This window comes from Neoarius graeffei, chromosome 1, assembly GCF_027579695.1.
Source record: "Neoarius graeffei isolate fNeoGra1 chromosome 1, fNeoGra1.pri, whole genome shotgun sequence".
Taxonomy (NCBI): domain Eukaryota; kingdom Metazoa; phylum Chordata; class Actinopteri; order Siluriformes; family Ariidae; genus Neoarius; species Neoarius graeffei.
In genome coordinates this window covers 13,745,148-13,761,151 of record NC_083569.1, presented here as the reverse complement: position 1 = coordinate 13,761,151, position 16,004 = coordinate 13,745,148, and the positions used below count along the sequence as shown (strand labels likewise).

Below are 16,004 nucleotides of genomic sequence, written 5' to 3'. Positions count from 1 at the left end.
GCGGGCAGCCAGAGTGGAAGGATCCACCGGCAGCCGCGCGCGTCCGCGGGGGGTGGGCCGACGGAGGCGCCTAGCGGGCGCCTGCGAGCCTCCAGCCGCGGAGGCGCCCCCCCCACGTGTGTGTGTGTGTGTGTGTGGGGGGGGGGGGGGTCGCCGTCCGATCGATTGGGATAGCGACCCTCAGACAGGCAAGAGGAGAATTTCTTGCCTTCAAGCGACTAGTATACCACAGATGGTGATGATGAATGGCAGGAAGAGGGTCATTTTGCAAGACCAACTCAGCTCATGATGAAGATATTTGGAGGTCCAAACATGCCAAATCAGCGGCTCTATCCAAGCATGTTTCACCTCATGTCAATGGCAATGTGTGTGCTTGTTGGCAATGCAGAGGCTGAGCGAGTCTTTTCTGTTCAGAACAGGATCAAAACCAAGTTGAGAACAAAATTAATTATAGTTAGGCTGGAGCAGCTCATCAGACAAAGCTACGAAAAGTTAGATCATCAGGAATTTGACTTTGATGCAGCAGCAGACCGATTCTTGCAGGCCCCTAGACGTCTGTAATCTTTGTGTAAACCAAAGAAACTCAGTTCCCCTTCTTTCAAAGTTAATTTTAATTTTTGAGTAGTTTGGTCAAAATATTATGGATGACAGTCAGTGACAGACATTCTGCGATTTAATTTGTGCCACATAAAATAGAATACTGTTGGGGTTTTTTTTATTCAATACTGTAACTAGATCAAAAGATTATATACAATTCATTGTTTAGTTTCTTTTCACTTTTGTTACCAAATCAAACACCATACATACATCTGATACATTCAGGAGTGAAACTGAAAAAAATACAAAGTAAAAATATGCAATATTTCTGATCAAAAATTACACGCCATTTCACCCTGAAAATGTCCTAGAATGCAGGAAATGAAGTCTAAATTTCAAAAATTTTCTGGGGGAGCATGCCCCCAGACCCCCCCTAGAGGGACTTCGCGCCTGCGGCGCTCATCAGGATTATATAAAATATTTTTGACTGGTAATTTTCTTTTTCCTGCCTAATACCCTAATTTGAACCCAAAACCTTCTTGCTGTAAGGTGATGGTGATAACCACTGCACCACCGTGCTGCCCTGTGGTGAAATATGCACAGAATTCGTAGTTTGGATTTGGGTTAGAGGGAATTCTTATTTCTGCCGTAATCAAGATTTCAGTAATTTTGTACATGTCCAAAACAGGGGAATTGTTTTTGTATGAATTCTAGCATCTCGATGATTATGTGGACAATTTGACTTTTTACAAAAGTAGCATGGGTTCAAAGATGCTGGAAGATGCTTTTGATAAAGCAATCTGACCTAAACACAGGTTAAACAGGCCCCCCGGCCAAAAAATTAAAGTAAATAGAGTACTTCAATGCTCCAAGCCTCAACATTTATCTAGATTTATCTAACTTTTATTATACTCAAGATGAAATATTAGTGACATGTCTGTAGACTGGATCTACAGCATACAACAAACATTTTAATTATGAATTTTCGAGTTAGCAAAAAATTAAGATACTATAAAGGGCCCTGTCAATCCCTTGTCTGATAACCCCCTCCCCCCATCCCCAAATTTTATAATGCATTTTAAATACAATTTAATTAGTTGAGGAACCTGGAAGGAAAAATGACACCAGCTCGGACTTGCTCATCAGTTTTGCATAACTTTGAGATGAATTACTTACTTAAGGCAGTGCAGGGGTCCAGGAGGAGACATACGGGCGACACTGGCCCCGTTCACGGAGCTCAACTGTACCTCGGGGATGTACAGTGCCACTGAAGAAGATTGCAGCCTCGTCTTGACAACCTCCAGTGGACACGTCAAGATGGCACCAACTGTGCCCCCACAGCTGGACAGAAAGTCAATGTTTTATTATAAAGGCTTTGTTGTGACCAAGACATAAAGACAGCTGTTATTTCCCATGTAAAGATTAAAACACTGCACATGGATGCTGTCATAGTAAAAATAATCAACAACAGCGTGACGTGATGCAGCTTGACATGAAATGGAATTCCTGTTGCCACCCTGAATTTGATCGTGTACCTGTAATACCACATCTGCATGTTTTTCATTCTTCCAGTTTGCCAAATGCTGTTAAATGAGGACATTATATTTATCCAATTTAGTTACACAATCAATGCTAAAATGTCACCATTAAAAGAAGATCTTTGCTTCATCTGTGTACATGGATCGACAAACAGTACTACTATCCTGTTCTTACTATTGAAATACAACCCCGATTCCAAAAAAGTTGGGACAAAGTACAAATTGTAAATAAAAACGGAATGCAATGATATGGAAGTTTCAAAATTCCATATTTTATTCAGAATAGAACATAGATGACATATCAAATGTTTAAACTGAGAAAATGTATCATTTAAAGAGAAAAATTAGGTGATTTTAAATTTCATGACAACACCACATCTCAAAAAAGTTGGGACAAGGCCATGTTTCCCACTGTGAGACATCCCCTTTTCTCTTTACAACAGTCTGTAAACGTCTGGGGACTGAGGAGACAAGTTGCTCAAGTTTAGGGATAGGAATGTTAACCCATTCTTGTCTAATGTAGGATTCTAGTTGCTCAACTCTCTTAGGTCTTTTTTGTCGTATCTTCCGTTTTATGATGCGCCAAATGTTTTCTATGGGTGAAAGATCTGGACTGCAGGCTGGCCAGTTCAGTACCCGGACCCTTCTTCTACGCAGCCATGATGCTGTAATTGATGCAGTATGTGGTTTGGCATTGTCATGTTGGAAAATGCAAGGTCTTCCCTGAAAGAGACGTCGTCTGGATGGGAGCATATGTTGCTCTAGAACCTGGATATACCTTTCAGCATTGATGGTGTCTTTCCAGATGTGTAAGCTGCCCATGCCACACGCACTAATGCAACCCCATACCATCAGAGATGCAGGCTTCTGAACTGAGCGCTGATAACTTGGGTCGTCATTCTCCTCTTTAGTCCGAATGACACGGCGTCCCTAACTTCCATAAAGAACTTCACATTTTGATTCGTCTGACCACAGAACAGTTTTCCACTTTGCCACAGTCCATTTTAAATGAGCCTTGGCACAGAGAAGACGGCTGCGCTTCTGGATCATGTTTAGATACGGCTTCTTCTTTGAACTATAGAGTTTTAGCTGGCAACAGTGGATGGCACGGTGAATTGCGTTCTCAGATAATGTTCTCTGGAAATATTCTTGAGCCCATTTTGTGATTTCCAATACAGAAGCATGCCTGTATGTGATGCAGTGCCGTCTAAGGGCCCGAAGATCACAGGCACCCAGTATGGTTTTCTGGCCTTGACCCTTACACACAGAGATTCTTCCAGATTCTCTGAATCTTTTGATGATATTAGTCACTGTAGATGATGATATGTTCAAACTCTTTGCAATTTTACACTGTCGAACTCCTTTCTGATATTGCTCCACTATTTGTCGGCGCAGAATTAGGGGGATTGGTGATCCTCTTCCCATCTTTACTTCTGAGAGTCGCTGCCACTCCAAGATGCTCTTTTTATACCCAGTCATGTTAATGACCTATTGCCAATTGACCTAATGAGTTGCAATTTGGTCCTCCAGCTGTTCCTTTTTTGTACCTTTAACTTTTCCAGCCTCTTACTGCCCCTGTCCCAACTTTTTTGAGATGTGTTGCTGTCATGAAATTTCAAATGAGCCAATATTTGGCATGAAACTTTAAAATGTCTCACTTTCGACATTTGATATGTTGTCTATGTTCTATTGTGAAAACAATATCAGTTTTTGAGATTTGTAAATTATTGCATTCCCTTTTTATTTACAATTTGCACTGTCCCAACTTTTTTGGACTCGGGGTTGTAATAACATTACAATGACTGCATTGATAAACTTCTAATCCATCAGCACCGCTGTTATAGAAGATTAATCTACTTCAAGAATTTAGAAGTATGTGTTCTGCATTATTTTTCAGAACATTTCCTGCTGGATGTCCATACACACACGTGGCTACAATTATCAACACCTTAATCTTTTGGCCATTGCAAAACTAGAAAAGACTTTCAATACGTAAATTGTGCATGAATAATAATTTAAAGAGAGTTGATTCCCGATTACTTAGCATATTCGATCACATGACACCGTTCCACAATTACTGACATGCACATCTCATTATCTCTAGCCGCTTTATCCTGTTCTACAGGGTCGCAGGCAAGCTGGAGCCCATCCCAGCTGACTATAGGTGAAAGGCGGGGTACACCCTGGACAAGTCGCCAGGTCATCACAGGGCTGACACAGACACAGACAACCATTCACACTCACACCTACAGTCAATTTAGAGTCACCAGTTAACCTAACCTGTATGTCTTTGGACTGTGGGGGAAACCGGAGCACCTGGAGGAAACCCATGCGGACACGGGGAGAACATGCAAACTCCGCACAGAAAGGCCCTCGCCGGCCACGGGGCTCGAACCCGGACCTTCTTGCTGTGAGGAGACAGCGCTAACCACTACACCACCGTGCCGCCTGATTTTTTTTTTTTTTTTATAATAACTGGTACATGGCATCAAATTAACAAAACAGTTTTTATTTAAAATTTGTTTTACATAGACTTATTTAGTACAAAATATCTTTTATATAAATATATCGATGTCGGTGCTTATGTAAATGAAGTAATTCTAATGTTTGTACACAAATGAACTGATAATGTTTAACCTGTGTCAGAAAATATTTTTGTTCCACTTTCTAAATATTTTCGTAGATCACATTTTGTTCATCATTCGTTGTTGTTTGTATTAATTTCTAGCTTTGTAGTTTACCAATAAATGTCTACAGGTAACTGACATTGTAACCGCATGAAAATCCAGGTCAAAGGTCGCATATCATTCCTCGAACCAAAATATTAAATGTCTACTGATTATTGTAATATGTGGCAGATATTTACAACAAACTGTAAAAAAATAAATAAAAATCTGAACGGAATAGAAAAATCTGAATATTTCAAGCATGTAATTTTTTTTATATGCTCGGAATTTAATTCTGGTCCAATTCTATTTATTGCAGTAGGATTCCAAATACTCTATAAGCATTCCATTCGGTTATGAATCAGGAAAAAAAAAAAAGATAAAAAAAAATCACAGCACTTTTTTTTTTTTTTTTTAAAAGTACTTCATCTACTTAAACAATGTTACACAAAGATCGATCCATAACAGCTGTAAATGTCACTTAATTCTACAGGGTGTTGATAACGGTGGACACCGGTGAAAGTGATCACTATTATCGACACCTCACGTGACTTTTCAAATGCGCATTTAAATACAAAATGGCGACTGTCAAATTTTCATTTGAGTAAGAAAAAAAGAAGGTTTCAACAAGGAGATCATGAAATATCGATGAATTTGAGAAGTAAACACACGTCCATGATCTTTCCACCATGCTTACCTGCGATGATAACGTTCGAGTTTTCCTCAAATTGCTGATTGTGCTAAAAAATTCCATCTCGGGCAACGAACTGTGTCATCAGACAACAAGATCAAAGGGCGGGGGGGGGGGGGTCTTCCAGCTGATTAATTAACCAATAATGACTGTGGAACTGAAACTCCACTCTATCTATATTTATACACACACGTACAAGTAGGTAAAAGGTCTTAGAACCTCTTCTCAAATTGCATGGACATGCGCATTACATTCCTGGCCTCATGCCAGGGTTTCCCATACATAGACCATTGTGTGGCGCAGCGCCACTCAATGGATTCCTATCGCCACACAATCAGACTCGCGATTTTGAAGAAAAAAATTCATAGTGCTCTTTCTTCTCGTTCACGCACACACCCACACAGAGAGAGAGAGAGAGAGAGAGAGACACTTGTCCACAGGCCTGCCGTTGCGCATATACCCGGACTGCAGGTAGGCCCTGTTAGGCTAATTAAAAATAACGCAGCCTTCCTGATTCGCCTTCCGACCCCTTATTTTAAAAGGTAGCCTACGTCGTGCTCGTGATGAGCTTTATCATAGCCATCTTGGCTTACAGGAAACGGACATCCCCGAGTCAGGCTATAAACCAATTTTGATGCATACAGTAGCAGCTTGACGCGAGGAAGCGGCCTTATTGCATTATCTTGTTTATCCCGCTTCAGCAATGACTTCCCTTACGATAGGGCACTTGAATTTTTTTTCAGGAAGCCACGCAGAATTAAATGTTCTGATATGGCATGCAGGCTTTGCACCAATTAGAGTAATGCTTTTTCATTATTGTTAGTTGCCTTGGTGTTACCTTAAGTGGTTTCTTACATCTAATTATGAAATTATTATTTTGTTACATTATACTATTTATTTCATTTTAGTATTGGTTGAGGTAAGTGTTGAGTTCAATATTTAAAATAAAAACCTCCAGCTTGTTTTTTGCAATTTATTCTTTGAATGTCAACTAAAGAATGATTGAAAGATTGCCACCAAAAAGGCAAAAAACTAAGGTAAAAACCAGAGGTGCACCGATTGACCGGCTGCTGATCGGAATCGGACGATTTTCATGTGATCGGCCATGACCGGCAACCGGCCGGTCAATCGGTGCATCTCTGGTTTTTACCTTAGTTTTTTGCCTTTTTGGTGGCAATCTTTCAATCATTCTTTAGTTGACATTCAAGGAATAAATTGCAAAAAACAAGCTGGAGGTTTTTATTTTAAATATTGCACTCAACACTTACCTCAACCAATACTAAAATGAAATAAATAGTATAATGTAACAAAATAATAATAAAATATCATAATTAGATGTATTAGACTGGCAGCTTGAACATGCTTTCTAGTGCGATTGTGTTGCGCTTGCGCAGAACAGTGTCAGTCCTGCGCGCCTAACTGGCTCCGGCGCGCGCGCCGTTAACAAAAAAAATTAATTAAAAATAAATTCACTACATTTGGATATCCAAATATAGTGAATTTTTTTTTGTGCCAGATATTGGATGTGAAAAGAAGAAAATGTTTGTGGTTGTGTGAATTTCCCATTACAGGAATTAATACGTTAGCCTATTAGCAAACATCTAGTTAGATTTCTACAAAGAGAGCGAGAAAAAAAAATGTCTTTGTTTGTTTTACGACCTTGGTTGCACTTGATTCCATTGGAAATTACTCTACAAATACACATTTGACAAAGATGATAGAATGGCTATGGTATGACTGGAAATTATTTTTGTATTTTGATACTGAATGAAGAAATGGGTTGTTCTATAAGACATAAGTTTTCAGATCTAAATAGGCTTATAAAAGTGTGTTCCATAGCAGTAGGCAAATAATATATGAGGGGGAAGTTGTTTTTGTGCCAGATACTGGATGGGAAAAGAAAAAATGTGTGTGTGAATTTCCTATTTCAGGAATTAATATGTTAATACCAAACATGAAGAAAGATTTTACAAAGAACAGTCTTTTTGTTTGTTTTCAACCTTTGAGGTGTTGAAAATTTATTACTGAAAATCTGGCAGAATGTTCTATTAAAGAAAAGATAAAAAGAAAATAGTCTTTGTGTGTGCTGTGAAGTGGTTTGAAAAAATGAAATCGGAATCGGCCAAAATCGGTATCGGCAGGTCACACTCCATGGAAAATCGGAATCGGCCCAAAAAATTGCAATCGGTGCATCTCTAGTAAAAACTAAATTTTAACTTCAATTTTAGTGAGTCATTTTCATAAATTTAAAAGACAGGTTTTCCACCAACATCAAGCCCAGCAAACTAATGTCCTGCCCTGTAATGTAAAGTTGGGTTGAGGAATGAAACCAGGTAGGGTTCTGGTAAAAATTGTTTTAGCTGTCTTCTCTTAAAGAACTTAAAAGAATTTAGATTGAACTGAATAATCTCAAATGCTTCTTGTAGCTTTAAAATAGTCCCAGCAGGTGACTCTGAAGAAAAATACTGTGTGTTTGAACACTGCCCGCTGTAAACACTTTGCATACACCCCAATGACCGACTCCACCGACCGCCACGACACCACCGCGCACAATTCCCTCATCGGCACAGTGGAGCACCACAAACTGCTACCTGGTCTGTGGGAAACACTGCATGCCATTTAGGAAATAGGTCATGGATCAGAAGCATCCAGTTTATATATCCAGGATATATGGCCTATGCCTGCATGTTGTGTGCAGGTACAAAGTTAAGAGAAACCAGCACTGCTTTAAACATGTGTACTGAATGCAGGGCCAACTTTAGAGTACATTTCACACTCACACCATTTCCGAAAGTGCTTTATTCCTCTTATTCAACAGTGATTTTCCACAATTATCCATTTTTTATTTATTAAACCAAAAGACACATTGTGATCTTAATCCATTTATAGTTAGCTTTAAAGTGGGGGAACATACACGAAACACGTTCCTGTTATCACTTACCTCGTAGCAGCTATAACGAGTTATTCACTTCTCAGCTTCTCTATTTTAATTAAAAATTAAGACCAAAAAAAAAAATCCAAAGTCTTCTGGTGTTGTTAATATGTTGGAAAATTACAACTAGAGTCTGAAGGTTACAAAGTGCAGACACCGAAGGCTCCTTTCCAAAAAAAAAAACAAACCCCAAAACAAAAACACACACACCTCCTGCTATCAAGAACCTGAACTCCTTGTTCCTGAACTCTCTCTGATGATTTAACAAAAAAACACCTTGTGTTACAAAGACTCCTTCCAGAAACATAAATGCCTCTGTACAATAAACACCAATATATTATAAGCTTTGTTGTTAAACAACGTGTTTAATCTGTTTATTATATTATTATATCTCTTAGTATGCACAGTAATTTACACTGGACTTCTTACATTACAGTGCTCATCAAGTCACTTTGACCTCAGACCGAGAGCACTTTCCACAGAATGTTGGCAGAGTCAAGCAAAACTGACTCTTGTAGAGTGGGTACATGAGGCTTAATGCCTATTTTATCAAGGTTAATAATAATAGATTACATGAAGCGTCTGTTCTACAACTACAAGAAACTAATAACTTATTAGAAGGAGCACATTAACCTGCAAACCCATGAATCGAGCTACAGCTGGAACTATTGTCCAAGCTGCAGTTATGGAAAATTAATCAAAATATTCTGACTAATCAGAGCTGGGAATTGTTGTGTTGCAGTGATTGCATTCAGGTAAATCTTTGACTACCCTTTTTATGCCTCCGCCACTGTAGGAGGCATTATGTTTTTGGGTTGTCCATCTGCCCGTGCATGCGTCCCGAAACCTTGTGAACGCGATCTCAAAGGCTAATGAAAGGAATTTCACCAAACTTTCACCATTTGTGCACTTTGGGACAAACATGAACTGATTAGATTTTGAGATCAAAAGGTCTAAGGTCAAGGTCACTGTGAGGTCAAATGTCTGTCCGAAAACCTTGTGAACACAATATCTCCAAGGCAGATGAAAGGAATTTCACCAAATTTTCACCATTTGTGCATTTGGGGACAAAGATAAACTGATTAGATGGAGATCAAAAGGTCTAAGGTCAAGGTCACTGTGAGGTCAAATGTCTGTCTGAAAACCTTGTGAACACAATATCTCCAAGGCTAATACAAAATTACTGTGAGGTCAAATGTCCATCCCCAAATCACAACTTAATAAGGCGTGTAGTCTACCAGGCGGAGGCATCCCCATCGATGCCTTTGGCGTCGAGTTCTATCTAGTTTTTTTTAAATAATGGAAAAAGCTAGACATCAACGTGAACAGGCTACCAAGACGCTTCCAACAGTGTTAAAGAACGGCAAGTACTAGTCACTTCCTGTGGTTTGATGAGGCCAAGGTAGAACTTTTTGGGCATAATTCCAAAAGATATATTTGGTCACAAAAACAAGACAGCTCATCACCCAGAGTGAAGCCTGGTGGTGGCAGCATCATGCTCCAGAGCTGCTTCTCTTCAAGGGATTGGGGTTCAAGGCAATATAGAAGAAACCAAAGGATAGCTCCAAATTCCAACCTATTTTGGCATAAAACCTACAGGCCTCTGTAGACAGCTGAAGATGAAGCAAAAGGTCACCTTCCAGCATGGTAACGACCCAAAGCACAAATCCAAGTTGACAAAAGAAAGGCTTCGGAGGAAGATGATCAATGTTCTGGAATGGACCAGTCAGAGCAAAGATCTAAATCTTATTAAAAACCTGTGGAACGACTTGAATCTGATAGATCCGAAGCATTTTTCAAAGGAAAATTGGAATAAAATTGCCAAAACAAGTCGGTATATCCTTACCAAAAAGTGTTAAGGGGTGTGCATACTTTTTTACCTCACAAAAACCAGCAGATTTAAAAGGTGTGTGTAGCTTATTTATAGCCACTGTAGATATAGTGACCTGTGCAAAAAGTAATTGAAAACAATTAAATATATACGTAGTGCATGATTTAATGCGAGAAGAAGAAAAGGATTGGCTTTATACTGCTTTGTATTTGCAAGGTCATGAACAGTTTACACAGCGGGTTTTTTTTTTTTACATAAGCCATAGGGTTCTGTCCCATCCTGAACCTAACGTGGAAAAGTCTGTGTGATGATTACACACAACCGGTTGTGAAAAGCCGGGCTTCTCCACGAGACTATTTTTTGCTCCGCCTTTCATAGGCCGACCTACATTACAGGCGTCGACTGTGACCTTCGGCCTACTTTCTTCCTGCATGTCAGTGCTGGAGATTGCACACATGCTCACTCACGGCTGTGTGTAGAAACATGATCACATATACACACGCGCGCACACACACACAAGCATAGGGGCAAAACAAAGTTACGAAAAAATAAAGTCACTCATGCTCAAGCTAGAGCTCAAATGAGTGCACTTTCTAAACTCTCTCACCCAGAGAAAAGCATTTGTGCATATTTTCTTATATGGTTCTGGGAAACATGCCAACACCATTTTTTTTTTAAAAACAAACCCTGTTCAATTTATTTATTTATTTTTAATTCTTTAATTAAAGGAATGCACACGACTTAGTTTTCCATGCAGGAGAAGCCAAGCATCTGCCATTCAATGCTCAAAGGGAAGGAAACTATCCGAGTGACTTGAGGGGTGTTCACACGGCAACTTTTACTCCGGTGTAGCACCGGGGCTGCCCCGGTAGAGCGTTCACACGGTACAAAGTTATACCGGTGTAGCCCCTGAAAGCTGCTTAAACCGGTGCAAATCTAACCCTGCTCGGGAGGTGGTTTAAGAAATTTACTCCGGAGTAAATGCTAGTTTGCGGGGCAGCACCGATATAAAATGGGACGTCTGAACGCTACAGGGGTAGACTCGCTACGCGTGAGGAGAGTTGATTACATACGGGCATTGCATAACTTGCATCCTGGTATTTTGCGCTTCCAAAATGGCGAATATCAACAACAACAGAACTGCGTGTCTTCCAGTGTTGCCAGATTTGGCAGTTTTAAGTGCATTTTGACGGATTTGAACATAATTTTGGATGGAAAACGTCAGCAATATCTGGCAACACTGGTGTCTTCATCCACGTTGTTTTCCCGGCGCTTGGTGATGCCATGACAACCGGGAAAAAGAAGTACATTTTCACGCATGCGCATATTTCATTTCCGCATTATTACTATCGGAAATGATAGTAATAATGATAGGAAATGATAGTAATAAAAGGAAATATCAAAACTTTATTACTATAAAAGGAAATGATAGTAATAAAGTTTTTGCTACTATAACACGGTCGCAGAAACTGCCGTGTGACCGCAAGTGGGGCTGCACCGGTGCTAACACGCTTCTCTCTAGTAAGCAGGGTTGTGACGTGTGAACGCTGCGCAAAATTTACACCGGTGTAAGATATATCGCAACAAAATACATCGGTGCAGCATCGATGCAAATATGTGCCGTGTGAACACCCTATTGGAAACCAATTCTCTTGCTCAAAACTCCATCTCACAAGAAGATAAACCATGAAGAATTACAGCCACGCAGACCATGCATGAGCATTTATTTGACGTTTGGCTTAACTCGTCACTTCAAAATCATTTCCAGTGTATCATCCATTACGCTCATTTACTGTGACAAGGATGTAAATGTGGCCAAAGAGTGCAACTCAATTTGCAACTTGCGTTAGGTCACATTTTTAAGACAACTCTACGCAGGTTTAGACTCAAATCTAAACCAGGAACGCCTTGGGCACGTTGAAATACATCTGTTCGTTTGTTTACCTGATCTACTTATTTCATTCTTTGAATGGTTCTCATTCCTTTTGTGCCTGGATACGAGTTCTCAAAAATCTAACTTGGACATCCAATCTCCATTTCCCCATGCAGTGGAATGACTCGGAGTACCCTGAAAACCCTTCGGCTGTGTCTAATCCGCTACTGTTCTGAACATGCTGACACTCTGAGCATGTTCCTAACTTTATCATACCCAACAGCTATCAAACACCCTGAAGAACATACTGACCATGACTAATCCACACAATCTATTTTAGACTAGCACTGCTAAAGCCCCTCATGATAAACAAACCTTGGACTTTTTTTCTCTCTCCTCAGCAGGTCATCTTTCATTACAGCCACTCTCTTATCGCTTACAACAACGTGACTATTTTCATACAGTCAAATATGTTTTATTACATTCTGTAATAAAGTTTTTCCTTTAATTGGATCATTTTGCAAAGCAAATCAGGTGCCTTCAAGCTAGAAAAATACCGACTGATTAAACCCAATATTTCCTTCTAACCCATTACAGGGTCAGCGTGACTTTTCATGGCGATATTCGCAAATTGCTTTTAGCAGACCAGATTTGCTCCTCAGAGACCAAGCCAAAAGGGCAACCTTTTCATGCTGGTAGCATCACCAAAAGAGCACAGTTTTCCTTGCATAATTCATTGAATTTACAGTCAGTGGGTCCTCGGAAATTTCGATAGCTGTCTGACAGGCTGTGCATGTCCTGTGTCAAAAATATCTATGTTGTTCATGTTAGAACAATATAAAACGCATTAGGAGTGCTGCTATGAGCAAATAATCCACAACAGCATGCTCAAATTAAGTGGAGATCCTACTGCCACCCTGAAGTTGAATTTTTTTAAAACAGTCCATCCTGTAGTATTTTACTTCTTTAACAATTAGGGAGCCAAGCACAAAAGCTGCGAATAGGACCTGAATAACTGACTCGTTCACAGTTGCTACAGTAACGCTGACACTACACCTCGCTCCATGTATGTATACATACACATATAACATTCCTTCGGATTACATACTGTACATAACGTGCATACAAGCTGAGATTGTGTACTGAGTGCACATTATAAACACATCATTCAGAATCATTTATTTTGGTGATGAGCTTTACACGTAAACATTGTCAATGTTGACCATTTTGCTTTGTACCTCACCAATACAGGCCTGAGTTTCCCACAAGCATCATCATTAAATAATATAACAAGCAACACAAACACTCTCGCCTAGTTAAGATGCTCTTAGCATTAAAGTGCTGATGACACGTTTTTGACATCTTTGGCGATGTTTTATAACATAAAAAGTAATTCCCGATGATCCATATATTAATTCACGAAGGCACCTATTTTACAAGTTATGATAAAAAACGCAGCTATCTGGGCAAATTTGACGGGGCTGCAGCACCCAGGAGACGAAAGAGGAGGAGGAGCTATATGACGTCAGCGAAAGAACCTTCCTCCTAACTTACCAGTTTGTTGTTGATGCGACAGGTGTTCAGTTTGTCATTTTTTATATATTTTATATATATATATATATATATATATATATATATATATATATATATATATATATATATATATATATATATATATTAGTTATTATGCCTTCGCGTTGTGTTGCCGGCTTTTGCCCCAAAACCCACAAGGATGGGCTAAGTTTATTCAAGTTTCCCAGAGATCCTGAGCTGCATGCGAAGTGGGTGAAGCAAGTCAGGCGCACTCGTGACAAGTGGGAGCCCTCACCAACATCCGTCCTGTGCTCTGAACACTTCGATTTGGATTGTTTTGACACCCTTCCCAGCTTAAAAGAATCTCTTGGGTGTTCAGTTCAGCACAAACGTGTGCTGCTACCATCAGCAGTGCCTACACAGTGTTGCCAGATTGGGAGGTTTCCCTCCCAGTTGGGCGGTTTCAAGTGCATTTTGGTGGGTTTTGAACATATTTTGGGCTGGAAAATGTCAGCAGTATCTGTTGCCAGATACTGCTGAAGTTTTCCAGCCCAAAATATGTTCAAAACCCACCAAAATGCACTTGAAACCGCCCAACTGGGAGGGAAACCTCCCAATCTGGCAACACTGCCAGTATTCCGGAGGGGGTCTACTAGTAGCTATGCCGGATCCAAAGACAGTCCTCCTGTCAGAAGATGTGTTGTGAAACGACATAAGATAAAGGTACGTAGAGCTGTAGATTCTACATGATAATCATAAATGTAATCATAAAGTCGGCGTGATATCAGTCATGTATTTGCTTGTGAAAGCCTGTGGCTTTCATGTAACTGCCGCCTAGCAACGAGAGGCAAAGGGTAAAGAGGGTAGGCTATCATAGATTCTATTCGGAAGAGATCAACACAATTCTAGACTCCCAGAAGAGGAAGAGCTAGCACTAGAGAGTTCACCGGCGTTTTCATGCGCCATTTCCATTGAGTAGAACCAGAGTAGAACAGCCAGTGAACCGCAGCGTGTTCTCCCGCTGACGTCACAACATGGCCGCGAGCCATGGACCCAGTTTTCTTGCGCTGTGCAATTGAAAGTTGGATATTCGCGTAACAACAGCTTCTTTTCACGTAATTATAACGGAAATCTAACATGTTTGCCATGTTGTATAGTTTATTTAAGAAATTGCATAGAGTCATGTTCGTGTCATCAGCCCTTTAAGAGGCTTTTGGGAAACCCACCAACAGTTTAGTTCAGGAGCAAGATCAGGCCCTTCACAATCAACTCAAAGCAATGGTAGGGTCAATTGCTGGGTTTTAGTCCCGTGACTTTTCTTAGCCGTTTTACCGGAAGTGAAATAGCTGGTGGTCTAAACGGCTGCCGTAGTGCAAACAACTAGCGATAACTTAGAGTATGCTCGTAATCTAGAAGCCACTGCTTCAAAAGATTGCTATGTGCAATGGAATCGACCCTATCTGGGAAAGATACGATCTCGAAAACTACTCTTCAGTCGAGTTCCCCGACATCTCGAACTATCTGATGTTGCAGACATCCTTCTACACAGCAAAACAGATGAAAGTGTGGAAGAGTATGGAGGCTTACAACTTTTTTGTATGTGGCTGGGAAAAGGACCTCGGTATCAAGTCACTGCCGAATTAATCTTGTATTGTTTTTGCCCGTGCAAATATGTTTTGGGTTTTTTTTCAACAAAAATTTTGCTCCAACTTCACGCTCTTTATCTTCCTCTGACTGCTGTTTGACTTTATCATGACCTAATTTCAGTTTTGGAGCCCAGTCTATGTCGTCATCTTTGAAAAGACCGCGAGGACACCCTGTTAAAGAAAGCGAGATACATGTTTTCAATATGGCAGCCATCGAATGAGGTGTAAACAGAGAAACAGTTGAGGACTTTAGCACGTCAGGATTTAAAAAAAAAAAAATTACCATAAAATAACGACACAAGGCAAGAAAAGCACTTGGAATACATTAAGGACATAGCTGAGAGGGATATACAAACCTTTCACGAAGTGATCACTGCAAACTCAAGCATGCTTCGACTCGGCTCCCTTTGATTTCAGGGAGAGGTTCAAAAGCATGGGCGTAAAAATGCGTATGGACGCGTCCATACCAATATTCAGCTGAGTTTAAAATGTCCATACCATTTTTGAATGGAGAAGCCGCGATGCGGGAAATGCTGAATAAAAACACCAAACGCGGTATCGCTTCCAGCTGATTTTCAGTTGTGAACAGACCTCTCAAAGACGGCTGACTATTGGTGGGGACAGGTAAAAAAGCTTTATGAAGCTTTGATTGGCCCACCTCCCATTGCCTTGACATTGCTATGGTTTTTTGTTGTCATTGGCTGTAAGCAGTAGCAAGCGGTAAAATCAGCATCCAGCTCGCTGCTACAGCAAAACA

General features: G+C 40.2%; 1 protein-coding gene across 5 annotated transcripts in view; it reads right to left on the bottom strand.

Annotated features, from left to right (window-relative positions):
* The window catches only part of slc25a36a (solute carrier family 25 member 36a), a 79,187-nt gene that overhangs the window by 60,011 nt on the left and 3,172 nt on the right, over window positions 1-16,004 (bottom strand). For all 5 annotated transcript variants that reach the window (XM_060929788.1, XM_060929817.1, XM_060929806.1 and 2 more), the window contains one exon: window positions 1,714-1,878. In XM_060929788.1, coding sequence (XP_060785771.1) covers window positions 1,714-1,878 — 165 coding nt within the window. The remainder of the gene's footprint in view (window positions 1-1,713; window positions 1,879-16,004) is intronic.